Genomic DNA, 21,269 nt, shown 5'->3' with positions numbered 1-21,269 from the left:
TGCCATAGCCTATTGCAGTATCTACTGAGCATTGGCAGTTAAATATCTGCAATGAAATCTGCTAAAATCATAGTAACTGGCCAATATTTTATTCCTGACAATCTGGAGCTGCTTTATAATATACAAGAAATCCCCCTTCACTACTCTGATTGCTCTTACTTCATGAAGGGTGAAAGGTGAACTCAAACTAGTGGATATGGGATTTTGTACATATTGCTGGAGTTTGATTCACTGCTGATAGCAATAATTTATTAAATAAGTTTGTATGCTAGCAATGAAATGAAGTTCACACATAGCTTACCCTCATAGCAGTCAGGAGGGGAAAGAACACTATCATAACACTTGGAAGAGGCTGTGTAGCTGCAGGCTTGGGTAGTATTTCGGCAGAAAAATGTAACAGTCTCGGCGTGATGCACTAGACCTTCTTCAATCTCTGTGACCCACACCTTTCTCCCTTTGTAGATGACCCGGCTTCGTTGCACTGGCACTTTACACCTAGCTGTACGAAAAGCAATGATCAAACATCACAGTACACATAAGAATGCAGACAATATTCTGGATAGTTAGGCATTACTGGAAGCTAAGGTAGCATTTATAATATAGGATAGATTACATAATTTCTTTTAACCAAAATGGAACCCTAGATGATGAAAACAGGCAAACAGCTATGCAAACTATTGAAATACATACATGGGACCTGTTTTAACCATCAAATGATTTATAGCTGGGACCCTGATGAGCATCAATGTAGATCAACAACTAAGCCTTCAGAGATGGCAGCTTTCCCAGCTGGTGAATCTCCTAGGCCAAATGTGTAGAGCTGTATATCCAGCACATGCTAGGCCTCTAACAGGCTTTTGGTCCTAGCAGCATAGACACCCCAGCAGCAACTCCTCAGGCCTTAGCCTGAGGCAAGATAGCTAGCACATGGCCTCCCCAAATATCTATATTCTCTCCACATGCCCCAGTGTCTTGAACCTCCTACTGGGATGGCTGGGGGAAATATGAATAATCATAACTGGCTATAGCCAGTAAGTGGACTAGATCAGAGGTCATCAATTTGGGTTCTATATTTACTTTCAAGTATATTAAGTGTAGCACTACCTCCTTAGGAACTGCACAAGATTTGGGTCCCCCTATAGTCCTGCACAGCCAGGCAACACGGATTTTCCATTCAGACTTGCATCCAGGAGACAGTGACCAGTCCTTGAACTTGTTTTGATGTTTTATTAGGGGATGATAAAACTTTGATGGGGTAAGGGGTGTATGTGATGCGCAATGGAACTGGAATTGAGGACAAACTTACTGAAACTATTTACAAGTCTGTAGAGAAATAGATCCTCTTCTGGAGAGCTAGCCAGCCTCTCCTGATTTACCAGCCCAGACTCCCCTCTATCTGGCTGCCTGGAGGAATCCCTGAGCAGGGAATTCAGTGCCTGTCATTTTAAGACGAGAAGAGAGTCCCAGGTCATGGCTAATCTGGTTTCCCACCAGAGTGTTCCTTCCCCTATCTGGCTCGGGGGGTGCAGGTCTACTCACTCAGATCTTCTCCTTTGCCACTGGTGGGTCAGTGGCTGCTACCAAGCCTTCTAGCTGGGCTGCTCCTTCACTGCTTCACAGGTGGTCCTCTCTCAGCGGGCCGGTGAAGTCCTGAACTTTCCTCCTTCCAAGATCCTCTGCCTGCAGATGAGCCCCTCTCCATCTGGGCCCCGTCACAGGCTCCTGCATACAGCCTCACATCCTTCTCTCTCTTCCACCCGAACTCTCCTGCAGCTGAACAGGCAGAGTTACTCTTAAAGGTTGTCCTGGACCCTTGCCAAGCCTCCTGTTGGGGATTGGCTAGAATCCTCTAAGAGTAAAGACCAGCAACTCCTCAAATCCACCACTGCTTCTAGACCTTTCTCCAAAGTTGTAGAACAGGGGGAAATTCCAGAGGGCTGGTCTGCACAGCCTCTCAGCTCTGACCACAATTTGACCCTGCTAGCTATTGCACCCAGGCTGCTACTCAGCCCTCCTGCCCAATAACAGAGCTAGAGCGTCCTCTAGCTAACTAAGAGGGTGCTACATAAGCAACAGGTATTACAAATTGAAACTCTATCTTATACTGTAAAATTTACAGTTTAATGGAAATATATTAGTCTTCAATGGTTTTCATGATCATTAGTATCATATAACACAACAAGTGTTTAAATCCACTTACATTTTAAGGCCTGACTATGGATTTCTGCACTAGATAGTCAACCTGCATTGCATACGGCAGTACACTTTAGTAGATTAATTGCAGTCCACAAAATTGTATACCTTACCTCTACAGGCTGGGCCTTCAGACCACTGCCCATTGGCCAAGCAGCTTACACTGTGTGATCCATCTATAATAAAGTTTTTCTTGCACATATAATATATTACTTCAGAGATTTCATATTCTTTTTTCTTCACTGCCACAAGGATACCTTCATTGATTTCTGGAGGAGGAGGGCAATATATTTCTGAAAAAAAAACCAGTTAGGGCAGTTAAGGCAGATCATACTGGCAGACAAATGGTGCAAACATACCTGTCCAAAGTATTTAATTTTTAGTAGAAATTTACAGATTTTTGGTAGTAGAAAATGTGCATTGTTAATGGTACAAGCGCCAAAATTAAAATTCTGGACAGAAACAGAAAAATTCAGGATGCACTTGGCTGAAAACTGAAATGGACAGTTATTTTAAATATATTTTTATACATAAATTGTATCATATTTAACTTTTTAATTAATATCATGAATTTAAATAAATATGAATTTAAAAATATGATCCAGTAGAGTAAAATAACTTTTATTGAAAGTAACAAACTAAAATAAGACAGAAAATAAAGTCAAATATATATAAAAAGTTAAAATTAATTAGAGCTGTTTTTGCATTGAAGTCAATAGGGGACATTTTTGCATTGAAGTCAAAGGGACCTGATTTTGCATTAAAGTTAATGGGACACTTAAAGGCTGGGAGGGGGTGTTAAAGGGTAAATTTATTATTTTTTAATGCAAGCAGTCTGAGTATGCCTTTTACTTTATATCAGTCTCTTGCAATCCCCTGTAAAGCAGGACACATACAGGCAGAAAGCGAAGCACCGCAATGAGCCAGTTAATTGGGCTGTGATGTTAATGAGCTAACAAGAAGAAAGCTGATAGGAGTAGAGAGCAGAGTGACATAGAGGTGAGCTCATCAGTCTGCTGCTTCTCTTTTCACCGTCCAGTCACTGGCTAAGAAAGGGTCAAGACCTGTAAGTGTTACGTAACAGCAACAGAAAAAAGTCTTCTGCCCTGCATAGCATAGTTGTGTAAATCTCAGAACTATATGTACAGTAATAAAAATGATTTTCCTGCTAAAACAACTCATACATACTGCATCTGCATGGATTGTGAATGGTGTATATGTGTCACTTAGGTTTCTCACATACACATAGAGATAATCTACAGGGTTTTTGGTTGATGTGGGGAAAACAAACCTTTTGTTTACTCAGAATCTTAAAGCAGAGGTCCAGTTGGAATTAAAAGAAATAAAGTCAGCAACTACAAAAACTGTAGCTGATGACTTTTAAAAAATGGACACTCGCCTGTCCCTCGATCCCACGGTGTCCTCACACCGGCCAGGTTGACCAACCATCCTGTCTCTCTGCGCCGGCATCTTCAGTGTGGGCACCCGGCTGTGACAGCTTCGCAGCCAGGTGCCCACTGCGCATGTGCAAGTGAATGATCCCGTAGTCTTATGGGACCTAGGGGGGGAGGACAACTTCTGCTTTCAATCGCCTAGGTCAGGGGTGGGCAAACTGTGGCTCTCCAGCTGTTGCAGGACTACAAGTTCCATCATGCCTCTGCAAGTCATAGCTGTAACAGTCAGTTTTGTAATGTTGCAATGCCTCATGGGAAATGTAGTTCCACAACAGCTGGAGAGCCGCAGTTTGCCCACCCCTGGCCTAGGTGATCGCAAAGGAAGTGGGTACTTGTCAAATTCGGGGTACCCCCTTCCCTGCTCCCCAAAGGTGCCAATCCTTAACGGGGTGCGGGGGACAAAGCCTTAAAGCAGAACTTCCCCTTTTGGGTGAAGCTCTGCTTTATGTTCTATTTTGGGTCCTGAAGTCCAGAGGCCTCTAACAGCTTGGGTTGCAATAAAGCCTCCATTGCTTGATCTACATCGTAGCTAGTAGCCAAACCAAAGGCCTTTATATTTTCAAGTTGACTGATACTCAGGTCTGTCTTTCGCTTTCTCTGCTGTGTAAGACAGCTTCTGGGTGAATAGGCTGACTGCTTACAGAAGGTATAAGTGCTGCCTGTTTGCTTTGGGGAACCATTAGGGGGCACTCTATTAGTCAGGAACAGACCTGCGTTTAGTTAGTAGTTTGGATGAGCAGGTATTTTTTCATGCTATTTAGCCTGGCCATACATTATACAATTATCTGGAGATTTTTGGTTTAGATTTACCAAAAACCATGTAATAGGAGGAAAAACCTAAACAACACTTTCAGTTGTATCCAATTAGGCAGGCCCTTGCACTACACAGTTGAAGGTAAATCTAAAGGAAACTGGGCAGAAAATTGGAAGATAATTGTATAATGTGTGGCCAGCCTTACTTGCTGTACAAAGCCATCTTAATTTGAAATTGTGTTTGCTGCCTTGCTGAATACAATTGCAGGACAGGCCTACTTGGATTGTTTCTAGGTGTTCCTGTCTTGTGCATAGCCAGAGCTGCTGATACCAGTTGGGCCTGTCCCTCCCAAGTAAAACTGTTTTTTTTTTCAACTAGTGAGGAACTACTTGTACTCACGCATTTGATTTTGTGGATTCATGTTTTATCCCTTTAAAAACCCTTCAATACAAACTCTTATGCCTCCTTGTGGGTTGACAGCACACAGCATTTTTGTGGTCTGAGTGGCATCAAACCTGCCTAATGTCCTTGGCTAATCTACTCAACAATATCACTTTCAGATCTCTACAACATAAAGGCTAATAATTCTGTAGTCCATTATAAAAATTAGAAGGGTTAAATACACTCTCTAGGATAGCATAGGAAGTTTGCAAAGAACAAAAAACTATTTAGAATTTTTGTCAAGATCAACAGGTTTTTTTGACAGACAGATATATATGAATGCATATAAATCAGTGGTTCTCAACCTTTCTAACGCCGCGACCCCTTAATACAGTTCCTCATGTTGTGGTGACCCCCAACCATAAAATTATTTTCGTTGCTACTTCAGAACTGTAATTTTGCAGTGGGAGAAATAGTGCCCCATCATTGGTATCAGTGGGAGGAATAGTGTCCCATCGTTGGTATCAGTGGGAGGAATAGTGTCCCATCATTGGTATCAGTGGGAGGAATATTGCCCCATCATTGGTGTCAGTGGGAGGAATAGTGCCCCATCATTGGTGTCAGTGGGAGGAATAGTGCCCCATCACTGATGTCAGTGGGAGGAATAGTGTCCCATCGTTGGTATCAGTGGGAGGAATAGTGTCCCGCCATTGGTGTCAGTGGGAGGAATAGTGCCCCATCATTGGTATCAGTGGGAGGACTAGCGCCCCATCATTGGTATCAGTGGGAGGAATAGTGTCCCATCGTTGGTATCAGTGGGAGGAATAGTGTCCCATCATTGGTATCAGTGGGAGGAATATTGCCCCATCATTGGTGTCAGTGGGAGGAATAGTGCCCCATCATTGGTGTCAGTGGGAGGAATAGTGTCCCATCACTGATGTCAGTGGGAGGAATAGTGTCCCATCGTTGGTATCAGTGGGAGGAATAGTGTCCCGCCATTGGTGTCAGTGGGAGGAATAGTGCCCCATCATTGGTATCAGTGGGAGGAATAGTGCCCCATCATTGGTATCAGTGGGAGGACTAGCGCCCCATCACTGATGTCAGTGGGAGGAATAGTGTCCCATCGTTGGTATCAGTGGGAGGAATAGTGCCCCATCGTTGGTGTCAGTGGGAGGAATAGTGCCCCATCGTTGGTATCAGTGGGAGGAATAGTGCCCCATCATTGGTGTCAGTGGGAGGAATAGTGCCCCATCATTGGTGTCAGTGGGGGGAATAGTGCTCCATCATTGGTGTCAGTGGGAGGAATAGTGTCCCATCATTGGTGTCAGTGGGAGGAATAGTGCCCCATCATTGGTATCAGTGGGAGGAATAGTGTCCCATCATTGGTGTCAGTGGGAGGAATAGTGTCCCATCATTGGTGTCAGTGGGAGGAATAGTGCCCCATCATTGGTGTCAGTGGGAGGAATAGTGCCCCATCATTGGTGTCAGTGGGAGGAATAGTGCCCCATCATTGGTGTCAGTGGGAGGAATAGTGCCCCATCATTGGTATCAGTGGGAGGAATAGTGCTTCATCATTGGTATCAGTGGGAGGAATAGTGCCCCATCATTGATGTCAGTGGAAGGAATAGTGCCTATCATTGGTGTCAGTGGGGGGAGGAATAGTGCCCCATCGTTGGTATCAGTGGGAGGAATAGTGTCCCATCATTGGTATCAGTGGGAGGAATATTGCCCCATCATTGGTGTCAGTGGGAGGAATAGTGCCCCATCATTGGTGTCAGTGGGAGGAATAGTGTCCCATCACTGATGTCAGTGGGAGGAATAGTGTCCCATCGTTGGTATCAGTGGGAGGAATAGTGTCCCGCCATTGGTGTCAGTGGGAGGAATAGTGCCCCATCATTGGTATCAGTGGGAGGAATAGTGCCCCATCATTGGTATCAGTGGGAGGACTAGCGCCCCATCACTGATGTCAGTGGGAGGAATAGTGTCCCATCGTTGGTATCAGTGGGAGGAATAGTGCCCCATCGTTGGTGTCAGTGGGAGGAATAGTGCCCCATCGTTGGTATCAGTGGGAGGAATAGTGCCCCATCATTGGTGTCAGTGGGAGGAATAGTGCCCCATCATTGGTGTCAGTGGGGGGAATAGTGCTCCATCATTGGTGTCAGTGGGAGGAATAGTGTCCCATCATTGGTGTCAGTGGGAGGAATAGTGCCCCATCATTGGTATCAGTGGGAGGAATAGTGTCCCATCATTGGTGTCAGTGGGAGGAATAGTGTCCCATCATTGGTGTCAGTGGGAGGAATAGTGCCCCATCATTGGTGTCAGTGGGAGGAATAGTGCCCCATCATTGGTGTCAGTGGGAGGAATAGTGCCCCATCATTGGTGTCAGTGGGAGGAATAGTGCCCCATCATTGGTATCAGTGGGAGGAATAGTGCTTCATCATTGGTATCAGTGGGAGGAATAGTGCCCCATCATTGATGTCAGTGGAAGGAATAGTGCCTATCATTGGTGTCAGTGGGGGGAGGAATAGTGCCCCATCGTTGGTGTCAGTGGGGGGAGGAATAGTGCCCCATCGTTGGTGTCAGTGGGGGGAGGAATAGTGCCTATCATTGGTGTCAGTGGGAGGAATAGTGCCTATCATTGGTGTCAGTGGGGGGAGGAATAGTGCCCCATCGTTTGTGTCAGTGGGGGGAGGAATAGTGCCTATCATTGGTATCAGTGGGAGGAATAGTGTCCCATCATTGGTGTCAGTGGGAGGAATAGTGTCCCATCATTGGTGTCAGTGGGAGGAATAGTGCCCCATCATTGGTGTCAGTGGGAGGAATAGTGCCCCATCATTGGTGTCAGTGGGAGGAATAGTGCCCCATCATTGGTGTCAGTGGGAGGAATAGTGCCCCATCATTGGTATCAGTGGGAGGAATAGTGCTTCATCATTGGTATCAGTGGGAGGAATAGTGCCCCATCATTGATGTCAGTGGAAGGAATAGTGCCTATCATTGGTGTCAGTGGGGGGAGGAATAGTGCCCCATCGTTGGTGTCAGTGGGGGGAGGAATAGTGCCCCATCGTTGGTGTCAGTGGGGGGAGGAATAGTGCCTATCATTGGTGTCAGTGGGAGGAATAGTGCCTATCATTGGTGTCAGTGGGGGGAGGAATAGTGCCCCATCGTTTGTGTCAGTGGGGGGAGGAATAGTGCCTATCATTGGTGTCAGTGGGAGGAATAGTGCCTATCATTGGTGTCAGTGGGGGGAGGAATAGTGCCCCATCGTTGGTGTCAGTGGGGGGAGGAATAGTGCCTATCATTGGTGTCAGTGGGGGGAGGAATAGTGCCCCATCGTTGGTGTCAGTGGGGGGAGGAATAGTGCCCCATCGTTGGTGTCAGTGGGGGGAGGAATAGTGCCCCATCGTTGGTGTCAGTGGGGGGAGGAATAGTGCCCCATCGTTGGTGTCAGTGGGGGGAGGAATAGTGCCCCATCGTTGATGTCAGTGGGGGGAGGAATAGTGCCCCATCGTTGGTGTCAGTGGGGGGAGGAATAGTGCCCCATCGTTGGTGTCAGTGGGGGGAGGAATAGTGCCCCATCGTTGGTGTCAGTGGGGGGAGGAATAGTGCCCCATCGTTGGTGTCAGTGGGGGGAGGAATAGTGCCCCATCGTTGGTGTCAGTGGGAGGAATAGTGCCCCATCGTTGGTGTCAGTGGGGGGAGGAATAGTGCCTATCATTGGTGTCAGTGGGGGGAGGAATAGTGCCCCATCGTTGGTGTCAGTGGGGGGAGGAATAGTGCCCCATCGTTGGTATTAGTGACACAAATGATGGGGCAGTATTCCTCCCACTGACACCAATGATACTTACCTTGCTGACCCCTGCTCCAGCCTGGGCTCGCTCTCTCCCTCTCCCATCTACAGCCTGCAGAAGCAAAATTTGCACTTACCTGTCAGCTGTCTTCCTTCTCTGGCCGCTCTCCTCTTCACTCGGTCCTGCAGCTCCCTCGATCTTCTTCGATCTGCGCGCTCTGCCGCTCGGCTCCTCCTCTCCAAGCTCCACCTCCTCGCCGGTGATTGGCCGCCTGTGTGCCTCTCCTGAGCTACAGTTCCGGTGGCCAATCAGCGGCGAGGAGGCGGAGCTGTTGAGTGATCCCGGAGGTGTGGCCAGGTTACAGGAGCAGCATATCATCCCGCCCACAGATCGCGAGACAGAGCAGCGGTGTCTCGGTTCCTAAGACCATCGGAAATATGTTTTCCGATGGTCTTAGGCGACCCCTGGGAAATGGTCGTTCGACCCCCAAAGGGGTCGCGACCCCCAGGTTGAGAACCGCTGATATAAATGCTTCTGTATGTACTGTATATTTATTAGATGAAAAGGCAGTAAATATGAGATTTTTATTGCTATGCTTTAGTTACACTTTAAAAACAGTATTTTAGAAATAAGAAGACAGAATACAGATTAAAGTTGCCCAATTCACCCAAGTATGGCTCCCATGGGACACCTCACACTATAACTCAACCTTAAGCCCTGGTTCACATTGAATGGAACTTTGAAATCGTGCAACTTCAAACCCGCTGGCCAGTGTGATTTCATGTGTGACTTGCCTGACATCTGTGCAACTTCATGACCGGGTGTGCAAGTTGCACACGAAATCGGCAAAAATAGTGCAGGAACCTTTTTTTCAAAATCAGTGTGGCATTGCAAAGTCAGAATCGCACCGATTTGAACGGTTCCATAGGCACTAATAGGGTGTGACTTGTCATGCGATTTGGAACTGTCAGATCACATGACAAGTCACACCACTGTGAACCAGGGCTTGATCTTCCTTGATGCCCAAAACCGGTGCAGGCCAATCACGACTCTCAGCTTACTAACAGGAACAATCAACAATCAAACAATACTTGTATTGGATTTGTTGTCCAAATTTATTGTCAGGCACTCGTCCATTGTTAACTTATGTTCATTACAACTTCTATATTGTGATGCTTTATTTGATGCAAACTGCAAACATTTGGACAACAATGCTAAATTAATTCAGGTAGTTATCACCAGGTTAACCTATTATTATTACACTACAGGATTTATATAGCGGCAAAAGTTTGTGCAGTGCTACAACCCATAATATTTAAATTTTATTGTGACTACCAAGAGAACATGTGGTCCATATATATATATATATATATATATATATATATATATATATATATATATATACACAGTGAAGGAAATAAGTATTTGATCCCCTGCTGATTTTGAATGTTTGCCCACTCACAAAGAAATGATCAATCTAAAAATCGAATGGTAGGTGTATTGTAACAGGCAGAATAGCAACAAAAAATTCAAAAGAAATGCATGTCTAACAAATTATGCACTAATTTGCATGTTCATGAGGGAAATAAGTATTTGATCCCCTTCACAAAACGTGACTTAGTACTTGGTGGCAAATCCCTTATTGGCAATCACAGAGGTCAGACATTTCCTGTAGTTGGCCACCAGGTTTGCACACATCTCAGGAGGGATTTTGGCCCACTCCTCTTAGTAGATCTTCTCCAAGTCATTAAGGTTTGGTGGCTGACGTTTGGCAACTCGAACTTTCAGCTCCCTCCACAGATTTTCAATCGGATTAAGGTCTGGAGACTGGCTAGGCCACTCCAGGACCTTAATGTGCTTTTTCTTGAGCCACTCCTTTGTTTCCTTGGCCGTGTGTTTTGGGTCATTGTCTTGCTGGAACACCCATCCATGACCCATTTTCGATGCCCTGGCTGAGGAAAGAGGGTTCTCACCCATGATTTGATGGCACATTGCCCCGTCCATCGTCCCTTTGATGTGATGCAGTTGTCCTGTCCCCTTAGCAGAAAATCACCCCCAAAGCAGAATGTTTCCACCACCATGTTTGACAGTTGGGATGGTGTTCTTGGGGTCATAGGCAGCATTCCTCCTCCTACAAACACGGTGAGTTGAGTTGATGCCAAAGAGCTCGATTTTTGTCTCATCTGACCACAACACTTTCAACCAGTCATCCTCAGCATCATTCAGATGTTCAGTGGCAAACTTCAGACGGGCCTAGACATGTGCTTTCTTGAGCAGAGGGACCTTGCAGGCACTGCAGGATTTCAATCCTTGTCGGCATAGTGTGTTACCAATTGTTTTCTTGGTGACTGTGGTCCCAGCTGCCTGGAGATCATTGACAAGATCCTCACGTGTACTCGTGGGATGATTCCTCACTGTTCTCATGATCATTGACACTCCATGAGGTGAGATCTTGCATGGTGCACCAGACCTAGGGAGACTGACAGTTGTTTTGTATTTCTTCCATTTGCGAATGATTGCACCAACTGTTGTCACCTTCTCACTAAGCTGCTTGGCGATAGTTTGTTAGCCCAGTCCAGCCTTGTGTATGTCTACAATCTTGGCCCTGACATCCTTGGACAGCTTTTTGGTCTTTGCCATGGTGGAGAGTTTGGAATCTGATTGTATGATTGCTCCTGTGGACAGGTGTCTTTTATATAGGTAACAAAATGAGATTAGCAGCACTCCCTTGAAGAGACTGATTCTAATCTCAGCTTGTTACCTGTATGAAAGACACCTGGTAGCCAGAAATCCTGAATGATAGGGGATCAAAAAATACTTATTTCCCTCATGAACATGCAAATCAGGGCATAATTTGTTAGACATGCATTTCTTTTGAATTTTTTGTTGCTATTCTGTCTCTCAGTGTTACAATACACCTACCATTCGATTTTTAGACTGATCATTTCTTTGTGAGTGGGCAAACATTCAAAATCAGCAAGGGATCAAATACTTATTTCCTCCACTGTATATATATATATATATATATATATACATACATACATACACACCCTACATACAAATGTCTATTTACCACTTGTACTTTCATTGTTGTATACTATCTGTACATTTTCTGGACTTGCAATATTTTTTAATACAAAATGTAATGTCCCCAAAGTCATTTATTAATATTCCATATTTTATCTGCCATTTTCTGGAATATATTTAATATGTATGCTGTCCTACGAACGGTTAGTCAACAGCTAGCTAACAAAACTGACAGAAGCAGCATTGTGTTTCATTCCAAAACTGAATTTACTCCTGTGAATAGTTATTTAAAACTGACATACAACCACATAAACTGAAGTTACAATACAATGTGTTATTTGCAAATTCATACAATGAACACATTTCTTGCAAACAGCTACCTACAAATCACATTAAACACATTGAAATGCAATCTAGATATACCATAACTTTAACAAATGATAAATAGACTTACAAGCATATGTGTATCAAAGGGAGAATATAAGGGACCTTCACTGGTGTTCTTCAGGACACTAAAATGGCTCTGCAGTGGTTTATGAAAAATCTTTATTAACAAAACTACAAGACCCTCCCTATTCTTGTTGAAAGGAATAATAAAAAGAAGTGAAATTGCAGTGAATTCCCAATAGATGGCTCCCTACTCAACACAAAAAATACTGTATTCTGCTACATATACAATAATACTATTTCTTAAAAGAATAGTGTTCATAATATTTTTTCTGTTACCTATGTACACAGGGTGCAGATGTAGGGAGTCCATAATGCACAAAGTGCAGAGGTCCGGGGTAAGCAACTCACAGAGAGTAGAGATCAGGAGTAAGTGATGCACAGTGTACATGGGTCAGGAATAAGTGACACAAAGAGTGCAGAGGTTAGGAGTAAGTGCTACAGAGGGCAGAAATAATGAGTAAGTGATGCACAGAGTGCAGAAATTATGGGGAAGTAATGCAAAGTGAGCAAAGGTTGGGAGAAAGTAACACATAGAGTGCAGGGGTCAGCAATAAGTGATGCACAGTGTTCAAAAGTAAGTTGATATACAGAGTGCAGGTCCTAGAAGTAAGTGAGGAATGCAGTGCAGGGGTGATGTACAGAGTGCAGAGGTCAGGAGTAAATATCACATGGAGAACAGAGGTCAGGAGTAAGTAAGTCAGATGAATCCCAGTGGAGTGTGAGTCCCCCATATTTCTCCTTGTCCTCAGTATGTCCCAGGCTGCCAGGCAGTGCAGTGTAAACACTACACTGTGCAGATGCCTCAGCCACTACAAAATAACAATGTACAAATACTAGTGTGTATGTGCATGTGGGTGGATGCAGTGTGGTGCAGCAGCAGCAAAGGACACTCAACTGGGAACAATCGCAGTTCTGAATAGTAATGCAGAGCACAGCAGGTCCTGTTGTGCCGACAGCATCTGTTTCTGAGAGTGGAATGTGGCCTGGCTGGTCTGTACCCAATTTGGAGGATTTCTGGAAAGGATAGCAGCGCCCCTATCCTGTCCCTACTTGTCTGCAACCAGGGGTGTACTGACCATTTGGAAACTCGGGCACTGCCCGAGGGCCTGGGGTCAGTAGGGGGCCCCATGAGATGCCACTGGTACCTTTTTCATAGGCTTTTTTGAGTTTGGGCAAGGACACAGGGGCCCCATGATCCCCTATTGTCCGGGGGCCCCATGAGTTGTCAGTCTGCCCCTGTCTGGAACCTTTCACTTTCCCTGACAGACAGGTAACCTGTCCCTTAAATAGACTCTGCTTGACCCAAGATGGCAACCAGTCACATGGGGTGGCACCATCCAACCGGATTGCTTCCTCCATAACCCAGGAAACCATGGAGGAACAGGTTCCTCCTGATTTCCTGTCCTCTTGCAATGCTTGCTGTAGTTGAGTGAAAGCTGCAGTGGAGAAAGAAGACTGCACCTGCCTACGTGCAACTAACTACATAGTTCAGCAGCACCATGCTGGGGTAGATGAGGCACCTGCACGGTATAATGTTTATACTTGCCTTGCAGCCGGGATGTGCCAAAGACATTTGTTTCCCAGGGAGAGACCCCTGAAAATAGGGACTTTCTTGGGAAATGCGAACAAATGGCAACCTTATGCCAGGGGTCCTTGAACTGCAGCAGCAACTGTTTTTATTAAGAGGATTTAAATCATGGGATTAATTAAATGTTCCCTAATTATACATTGTGTCAATAAAAAGAAATATAATGTGAAATATAGAAAGTTAGTACTTTCAATGGTATCATTACAGGTATTTACCACATGCAACTATCAGCACCAATGTTGGTCCTACTACACATAGATATAATACCAAATATTCTCAGTTCATAAAGGTTTTGAACAGCGATACTGATCTTCTATTTTAGACTTGTGACTCTACATTTCAATTTTTATTGAAACTATCTAAAAAAAAAAAAAGGTTTGCGATAACCAAAAAAATTGTAAACCTTTTGTTGTGTGTTATCTTTGTAAATTGAGTCTAATTTGTCATCATGAGTAGGGATGAGCTAATGATCCATCCAAACTGGGTCTGGGGATGTTAGTGGCATCATTGAGCAAACACAGCAAGATGGCCATATTTAGACAATGTAAGTGATCAAATATGGTCATGTGGCCAGCCATATTAGGTCAATAATGTCATCAGCTTCCCTTCCCCTTTGTTACGTACAGTTGTGTTCAAAATAATAGCAGTCAGACATCACTAACCTGATCAATCACTGTTTTTGGTAGAAAAGATATTTCTACGTGGCAAATAATTTACTAGCAGGTGTAGAAGAGTAATAGAAATCCAACAGACCCAACAGTCATGACATGCATGCTGCTGATTCTGTGTAATTGAATCACTAATTGAAAGGGGCATGTTCAAAATAATAGCAGTGTGGAGTTCTATTAGTGAGTTCATTCATTCAAACAGCTGACAATTATTGCCTTTTTTTAAGGAAGGAAGGCAGCAAATGTTGTACATGATGGTTACAGTGCATTTCTCTCTGAAATTCTGAGGAAAATGGGTAGTTCCAGACATTGTTCAGAAGAACAGTGTACCTTGATTAAAAAGTTGATTGGAGAGGGGAAAACATACAAAGAAGTGCAGAAAATGATAAGCTGATCACAAATGCTTTAAAATGGCAACCAAAACCTGAAAGACGTGGAAGAAAGCGAAAAACTACCATTCGAATGGGTAGAAGAATAGCCAAAATGGCAAGGACTCAGCCAACAATCAGCTCCAGGAAGATCAAAGAAGGTCTAAAGTTACGTGTGAGTACTGTTGCAATTAGAAGACGCCTATGTGAAGCCAAGCTATCTCCAAGAAGCCCCCGCAAAGTCCCACTGTTGAAAAAAAGACGTGCTGAAGAGGTTACAATTTGCCAAAGAGCACATTGACTGGCCTAAAGAGAAATGGCGCAACATTTTGTGGACTGATGAAAGTAAGATTGTTCTTTTTGGGTCTAGTGGCCAGAGGCAGTTTGTCAGACGACCCCCAAACAAGCCACAGTACACTGTGAAGACAGTGAAGCATGGTTGCGCAAGCATCATGATATGGGGATGTTTCTCATACTACGGTGTTGGGCCTATTTATCGCATACCAGGGATCATGGATCAGTTTGAATACATCAGAATACTTGAAGAGATCATGCTGCCTTATGCTGAAGAGGAAATGCCCTTGAAATGGGTGTTCCAACAAGACAACGACCCCAAACACACCAGTAAATGTGCAACATTTTGGTTCCAGACCAACAAGATTGACATTATGGAGTGGCCAGCCCAATTCCCAGATCTTAATCCAATAGAAAACTTGTGGGGTGACATAAAAAATGCAGTTTCTGAGGCAAAATCAAGAAATAGAGAAGAACTGTGGAATGTAGTCCAATCATCCTGGGCTGGAATACATGTTCACAGGTGCCAGAAGTTGGTTGTCTCCATGCAACACAGATGTACAGCAGTTCTCAGAAACAGTGCTTATACAACTAAATATTAATTAGGTGATTCAAAGGAAAGCAAAATCTTCAAACATTTTTCAGTTTATATAGTGAATGTTTGAGTTTGTAAAGAAGAATACAAACACTGCTATTTTTTTGAACAGTCTAATATTCACTTTTCTTCAATTTTTTTAGAGGAACAACACAAGTTTGATATATTTTTCTTCATGTTTTGATTTGGAATAGAATGTGTAGTGTTCCCAATGCATTTGTGTGTATGGAAATAAAAGCTATTAGAAAGATTTTGAGCTTTATTCACTTTTTTCAACACACTGCTATTATTTTGAACACAACTGTACGTCAGCAGAATGGGGAGCCCCACAGCTGCATCTGATTGGAACTGTGGCATGCTGTCATGTGGCAGTTTCTAGGAGGTTTGGGCAGAACCTCAGTTCATCCATAATCATGAGCTTAGTCGCGACTTCAAAAGCTCCTAGGCTACAGTCCAATCTTGATGTGTTTTTATAACAGACTCCTAGTGAGGCTTATGGCTGCAGTCCTCAGGTATCAAAAGTGTGTTTTACATGGCTAAATAACTTAACAGAAAAACAGAATCAAATTGCCACTGAAAAAAATTATAACTGGCAATAGTTTGAATCTGGTTGGATAGGAAAGACAGGTCTTGACAAAGATACTTTAGAAAATAAGGTTTTGCATTCCTACTAGAAGGTATTAAATTACAATAGAAAGGACTGCACTTGCAATACCTTTGATATCCATTTCTAGACCAGGCCTTTTATGGCAATTTTATGTTTACATGTAACAATCAATATTTTTAAAGCAGAGGCCCTAGAGAATAAATTGATGGGTTTTGCAATTTTTTTTATGTCACGCGGTATTTGCACAGCTTTTTCAAATGCAATTTTTTTGGAGAAAAACACACTTTTCAAATTTTAAGGCAAAAAAAAATACATAAAATTTTTTGTAAAATTTAAAAGATGACATTATGCCGAGCAAATGGAAACCAAACATGTCACGCTTTAAAATTGCACCCACCTGTGCAACGGCGACCAAGAACTCGGGTCAATAAGACCCCAAATCCCTTCTCTGCCCTAAAAGCATTCATTCACACCAAGCATTCAATCACACCCCTTATAGTGATGAACATGTGCTAAATGCATGTGCCTTTACATTTACACCCTGAAAAGGAGAAGTCTGTGAGAGGGTTGCTACCTCCCCCTATTTTTCTTTTCTTCTAATCAAATACTGACACTTTTATCCACCACCATAAATCCCTGTCCATAAACCAACCACCTAATCAGGCCATCTGCAAACAGTTAAATTGACTCTGTTGAGTTTCTACTTGAACTCTAATATTCTTAGATCGATAATCCTCCTCCTTCGCCCAGCTACACTGTTCAGTTACACTGAACTTGCCACTCATTTGTAACTGATTTCAATTCTGGGATAAGCACCCAGTAGTTTGTTCTGTTTAACAGTCTACTGACTTTGATCAGGAGAGTACCAGTAAGCTCTGTCAGAAGTGCATCATTAAGGGCCCCAACCAAGCCAGCAATTTACAAGGACTATCCTCTGTTAAAGTGTTTCTTTGCTTGTTTTGTTTGAGGACATTACTAGATATCAGTATCCATTGGCCCAGTCCCACGGGTCTAATTACCCAAGCTTTATCCTCCCACAGGAGAAAAGTAAACGCATTATTTAGTGTATTGCAAAGACCTGCAGGCAGACTTGAACTTAATTGGGTCACCTCCGGGGGACTTTGTGGCGGCATAGTCAACCACAGGAGTCTTGTTTCTATAATTTGGTTGCCATCGCATACTCTTAGTGTTCCTGCTACAGTTTAAGCTGATTTACTTACTGGTGGTAAAAATCCGGGCCTAGATATGTTTGGTCTACTGTCACTGTTAGCATAGTAGGTCTCTGTATAGAGTTAGGGAGATTATATTTCGCTGATTGTTGCTGGATTGTTATCCTGGCTTAAGCTACTTTTCTCAATATAGTCTCAGCTCAACTTAAACTGGTGTTGTTTAGTTCCTTAACGGGTGTGTCAGAGTGGTTAACGTAGGAATATTGGGTGTTTTACCCCCTAGGTCAGATTCGGAGGGTACATTTATTCTGTGTTTCCTACGGGGGTGCGCTACACATGTAATTATATATTTCATTAATTTGGGGAAACAACAAAACATGCAGAACATACTTTTGCAAACAGAAGCAGGATTTGTCCATGTGTTGTTTTCAAGGCATTCTGTCACCTCCTGACCTTCAAGCCTGAAGCTGTGCAGGGAGAAAATGTGATTATTTATTTGTATCGGAAAGGTTTTCTTTCATATTATATACAGTATATTCTATATTAGAGTTGTGGGGTTTATCGTTGTGGTTTTTGACACCAATGATGGGAGTTATTGTGAGCAATGACATCAATGTTGGAGTTATCATTGTGGACACTGACCCCAATGATGCGGGTTACTGTTGAAACCATTGACATCATTCCTGAAGGCTATTATTATCGCCACTGACACCAATCATGGTGGCTATTATTATTGCCACTGATGCCAATGATGTTTTTTCTTTAATCTCGCTTTCTTTTCAGTGTCCATTACAGTACATTACAAAAAATGTAGCAAGACCAACATCTTTTGGTGTTCAGGTGCATTACAGCCCATTAATTTTGAATGGGTTGTCCAATTTGATGTAATGCACCTCAATACGCAAAAAATTGCTATTGTTAAGTGCCAGGAGCAGCACTTGAGACCCTATATAATTTTCAAGTTGACTTCCACTGATCTAGGTTACTATATAACATGTTTAGTGTAATGAAAAAGCTGCATGCACAATAATGTAAACAGGGTCTAACAAGAGTATGTACTGATTCTGGTAATCAAATCAACTAGAAATCCAACTTACCCTGGACTGCATATATACTTGGCCCTAATCCCCATCACAGGATTTCCATACTTCACAAAAGAGCCATCCTCTATTCCAGGAGGGTCACCACAAGGAGATATTGCTACATAAAAAAAACACTATTTTTTTTTAAATGTATGTCTAATAAAAAAAAAAAACCTCTATATGACAGAATGTGATGTAGCAATATATAGCATAGTGAAACATAGATATAGATGAGAAATAAAGCATTTCATATTTTTGAGCATAAACAAAGGGCAACAACTCAATGGCATTACCAATCACAAATATAAGGTGGAGATAGGGTTTCCACCTTTTCTTCAAGCCAAACCCGAACACTTTAGCAGTGCGCAGCAAAATGTTTTTTGTTGTATACATAACAAATGAAAAACAAAAATGTAGTACAAATAGATGTTAAGGCTCTATTCACACTTGTACTACTCCAAAGTTGTATGACATTGGAGTGCAACTTTAAAGCAACTTTAACGCAGCTTTGATGCAACATTGGATGGGTGCAACTTGGATATGACTTTGGCTTTCATTAATGATAATGGACAACTGTTTCACAACTGTTGTATAACATTCAGGTGCAAGTTTCCAAGTTTCATACAACTTTTGAGGGTTTTCATTGCAGTCTATGACAATCAAGTTGCATGAAAGTCGTACCAAAGTAGAGCATGAACTACTTTGAAGTCTCACAGATATGAATGGTACCCATTGGGAAACACGGGGGGGGGGGTGATTTTCCATGCGACTTTGGACCACAAAGTCGCATGACAAGTTACAGAAGTGTGAATGGGCTCTTAAACTGGTATAACCTTTTTTTTTTTTTTTTAAATTATGGTGCACCAAAATGCATGATGCTTTGTTACCATACGTCTTGCTGCAGGTGAATGAGCACAAAATGTCTACCAAGGGCAGGGGTAATGAATTCAAATTCAAGGAGGTCTGGACACTAAAAGTTTCATCCTGCTATGGTCCAAATAGCTCTCTGATAAAACATAAAAGTAGGCCAATTACATCCATATTTCAAGTATTAGAGAAAAAAAATCACATTACATATTGTAACGGGTTCCATCAGAGTACCCCCTTAGATCAGTTGCCCTCATCAGAATACCCCCTTACCCCTGATGTCCCCATCAGAGTGCCTCCTTACACCAGGTGCCCCCATCAGAGTGCCTCCTTACATCTGGTTTCCCCATCAGAGTGCCTCCTTACATCTGGTTTCCCCATCAGAGTGCTTCCTTACATCTGGTGCCCCCATCAGAGTGCCACCTTACATCTGGTTTCCCCATCAGAGTGCCTCCTTATATCATTTTTTGAAGCTTAAAAGTGAAAGTCCACACGAAAATATTTTGAAAAACACCAAACAAGCTGCAAGTTCCCCTATTCAGCTCTCCTTCCTTTCCAAACCACCTCTACACTCCTTATGACAGTTTTGTCCTCTCTCCTTAAACTCTCCTTCCTTCATCCCTCTTCTCCACCCCACATTCTGTAAATATCACCCTTACGTCTGTCCTCTCCCTATTACTGCACTCACCAACTCCTACTAATTCTAAACCCACATGCTAATAAAACCTCCAGGATGTTGGGGCATGTACCTTCATATAAATTGCACCCCCATATTACCTCCCTCACCCCTCTGCTGCTTCTAACCTCTGGAAATAAATCCCCAAACTCTGGGCCTCCATTATTTAACTCTGCCCAATACTCCCATTACCCCACACCCCCTGGCAGCAGCTGCAATCCAAACAATTTAGTTTACATTCTTCTAATTCCAGCCTCCCCTTCTTCTGCGCCCTCTAGAATGCCCGATCTGTAACAGACTTACCTCTCTCCACAACCTCTTTATCGCCAACACCTTCAATCTACTTGCCATCACGGAAACCTGGCTCCATGATTCCGACACTACTATACCTGCTTCCCTTTCCCATTGTGGCCCTCTCTGGGCTCACTCCACCAGACCCAGGGGACAGAAGGGAGGAGGAGTGGGAATCCTTTTGTACCCAAATAGCACCTTTCAGGTACTTCACCCTCCTCACTCTCTGTCGCTCTCCTCATTTGAGGCACATTGCATTTTCTATTTTCTCCAATTTCTTTAAGAATTCCTGTGATCTACTGCCCCCCTGGACTGGTATGAACCTTCCTTGATGACTTCTCTGCCTGGCTACCCTAATTTCTCTCTTCTGAAATCCCAACAAAAAGACTTCAACATCCCAGTTAATGCTAACACTCCTGCTACTTCTACATTTCTCAGTATAACCTCCTCTTTTGACCTGAAGCAATGGATACATGCTTCTACCCACACTGATGGCAACACCCTTGACTTTGTATTCACCTACCTATGCACTCCACGCAACCTCACCAACAATCCTTTCCTACTCTCTGATCACTACCTTATTAGCTTCTCTCTCCCTGTCTTCTACCTCCTCTCCCTCCAACTGCCTAACAGTTACTCATAGAAACCTCTGCCACCTTAACCCTTCACATCTCTGCTACTAACTAACTCTATGACAAAATCTCACCCCTGTCCTGCCCCCGCCTAGTCACTTCTGTCTATAATATTTCTCTGTCATCCGTCCTAGACACAGTTGCTCTCCTCACTACACACAGAATCAGGTCCTGACCCCTACAATCTTTGCAAACAGATAACACCAGATGTCTGAAAAAACATAGCTGTGCTCTTGAGCGCCTGTGGTGCAAGACTAGGTCTCAGAAAGATTTCAACCAATATAACCTTTCAAAAATACTATTACTGCCTCCACGCTGCCAAGTAGACCTATTTTATCACTCTTAATAACACCTTCTTATCCAGTCCCCGCCAACTCTTCTCTAC

The 21,269-nt window shown here is 43.3% G+C and overlaps 1 protein-coding gene across 1 annotated transcript in view; it reads right to left on the bottom strand.

The window, feature by feature from the left end:
* LOC149451141 (beta-2-glycoprotein 1-like) overlaps nucleotides 1-21,269 on the bottom strand; it is a 77,347-nt gene that overhangs the window by 11,199 nt on the left and 44,879 nt on the right. The window contains exons 4-7 of the mRNA XM_089690978.1: nucleotides 18,434-18,536; nucleotides 17,727-17,803; nucleotides 2,307-2,486; nucleotides 302-499 (exon numbers count right to left, since the gene is read on the bottom strand). Of these exons, the coding sequence (XP_089547104.1) occupies nucleotides 302-499; nucleotides 2,307-2,486; nucleotides 17,727-17,803; nucleotides 18,434-18,536 (558 nt within the window). The remainder of the gene's footprint in view (nucleotides 1-301; nucleotides 500-2,306; nucleotides 2,487-17,726; nucleotides 17,804-18,433; nucleotides 18,537-21,269) is intronic.

Source organism: Staurois parvus, unplaced genomic scaffold (genome assembly GCF_062004578.1).
Source record: "Staurois parvus isolate SC_StPar_1 unplaced genomic scaffold, SC_StPar_1.0 ptg000548l, whole genome shotgun sequence".
NCBI lineage: Eukaryota > Metazoa > Chordata > Amphibia > Anura > Ranidae > Staurois > Staurois parvus.
Note: the sequence above shows the minus strand (reverse complement) of the source record. Positions and strands in the feature narration are given on the sequence as shown.